We start from the raw sequence: 1,428 nt of genomic DNA, 5'->3' as shown, positions 1-1,428 counted from the left end.
GACATTTGAATTTTATCCAAATCATGGAAAATTCACATCACCTACTTGCTTCATGAGTAGATGTAGCTGGTGTTTAAAAGTGATTTAATTAATTCAGTGCTTGTTTTTAAAAACAGTAGCTGAAAATAGAAGGCAAATGTTACTATATCTGCCACACAGAAATATTTCAGGTATGTTTCTTCTTTTTTTTTTCTCCCTTCAAAGGGTCAAAAGGCTTGGATAGAGAAGACCTTTTCAAAAAGAGAATGCATCTATGTAATTGCCAACAGCAAAGACATTAGCAGGTAATATTTGAATTTTTTGTTTTGCCCAACGAAAGAAGGTTAATACTGAAGAAACTGGTCTTTATTTGGATTTAGACATGTGAAACCGAGACCCAGTTTATTCACTGCCCTTGAAGAGAGATGACAGGGGAACAAAAGTGCAAGAAATGCTTACACTCAAGTCTGTACAGAGCCATGGGACATGTCATAGAAAGATGACAAGGCTGGGCAGCAGGAGAGGCAGTGAGTTGTTAGTTTCTAGCTTTTCAAACCAGAGCATAAATTCACACTGGATTCTGAAAGAGTGCAATAATGTTCACTGTGAAGCAAGTGGTACCATTCTTCACAGTTGGTATGACACTACCAATAACAATACTATACAGGGGGACTGGAATTCTCAGTCCAAATATTGATATTGCTGTGGTCCAGCTTGTGATAACATAACATAACATAATGTAACGTAACATAACATGTTTATGTCACATGCTAGCTGTCACCTCTAAGTAAGAAAGAGATGGTCACTGCTTCTGTCTTGCATTCTTCTTCCTTCCCTGTCCTTTAGCCTAGAACAGCTTTCCAGTGTATAACAGAAGTGAAGTGAAATTTTTTATTTTTACTTGTTAAGAAACACCTGTGGGCTGATAATTCTGGCATATGTGTGTATGCAAATACAACAGATATGACCTAGAAGAGGTGTTTCTATGATTCATGTAGAGCAAAGCATGGTCAGTTGAAAAATCTAATTTCTGATTTATTCTTTTATTTTTCTTTTTTTTTTAAATCACCATCCAATATTGAAGGTACTGTAACCAAAGTCACTTCAAATTTTAACTTACAGATGCTGCTGTGGTCAGCTCATTAACCAACATATTCCACCTCCTCCAAGTGTAACAGCGAGTAAAAATGGAGAAGAAACAAAGCAAGTGGAAACTCAGCCAGAGAAATGGTCTGTCAGTAAACACACCCAAACATACCCAACTGATGCCTATGGAAACCTTGAATTCCAGGGAGGAGGACATTCAAATAAGGCCATGGTAAGGAGCATAGGCTACTCTAAGGTATTCATCTGGTATGTTAGCTTAATAGATATGTGTCAAGATTCTAGCTCATTCAGTGCATAATCCATTGAAATGGATATGACACCAAGCTGGGTGGGAGTGTTGAT

The 1,428-nt window shown here is 37.4% G+C and overlaps 1 protein-coding gene across 1 annotated transcript; it reads left to right on the top strand.

Moving 5' to 3' along the window:
* Positions 1 to 204: 204 nt before the first annotated feature.
* LOC104628102 (transient receptor potential cation channel subfamily M member 1-like) lies at positions 205 to 1,297 on the top strand (the record flags this gene model as incomplete). Its single annotated transcript, XM_010296573.1, has 2 exons — positions 205 to 284; positions 1,102 to 1,297. Coding segments are annotated over 2 exons (276 nt in total), but the record flags the coding sequence as incomplete, so codon positions are not given.
* Between the last annotated feature and the right edge of the window lie 131 nt (positions 1,298 to 1,428).

Source organism: Phaethon lepturus, unplaced genomic scaffold (assembly GCF_000687285.1).
Source record: "Phaethon lepturus isolate BGI_N335 unplaced genomic scaffold, ASM68728v1 scaffold53021, whole genome shotgun sequence".
In the NCBI taxonomy this organism is placed as follows: Eukaryota; Metazoa; Chordata; class Aves; order Phaethontiformes; family Phaethontidae; genus Phaethon; species Phaethon lepturus.
Note: the sequence above shows the minus strand (reverse complement) of the source record. Positions and strands in the feature narration are given on the sequence as shown.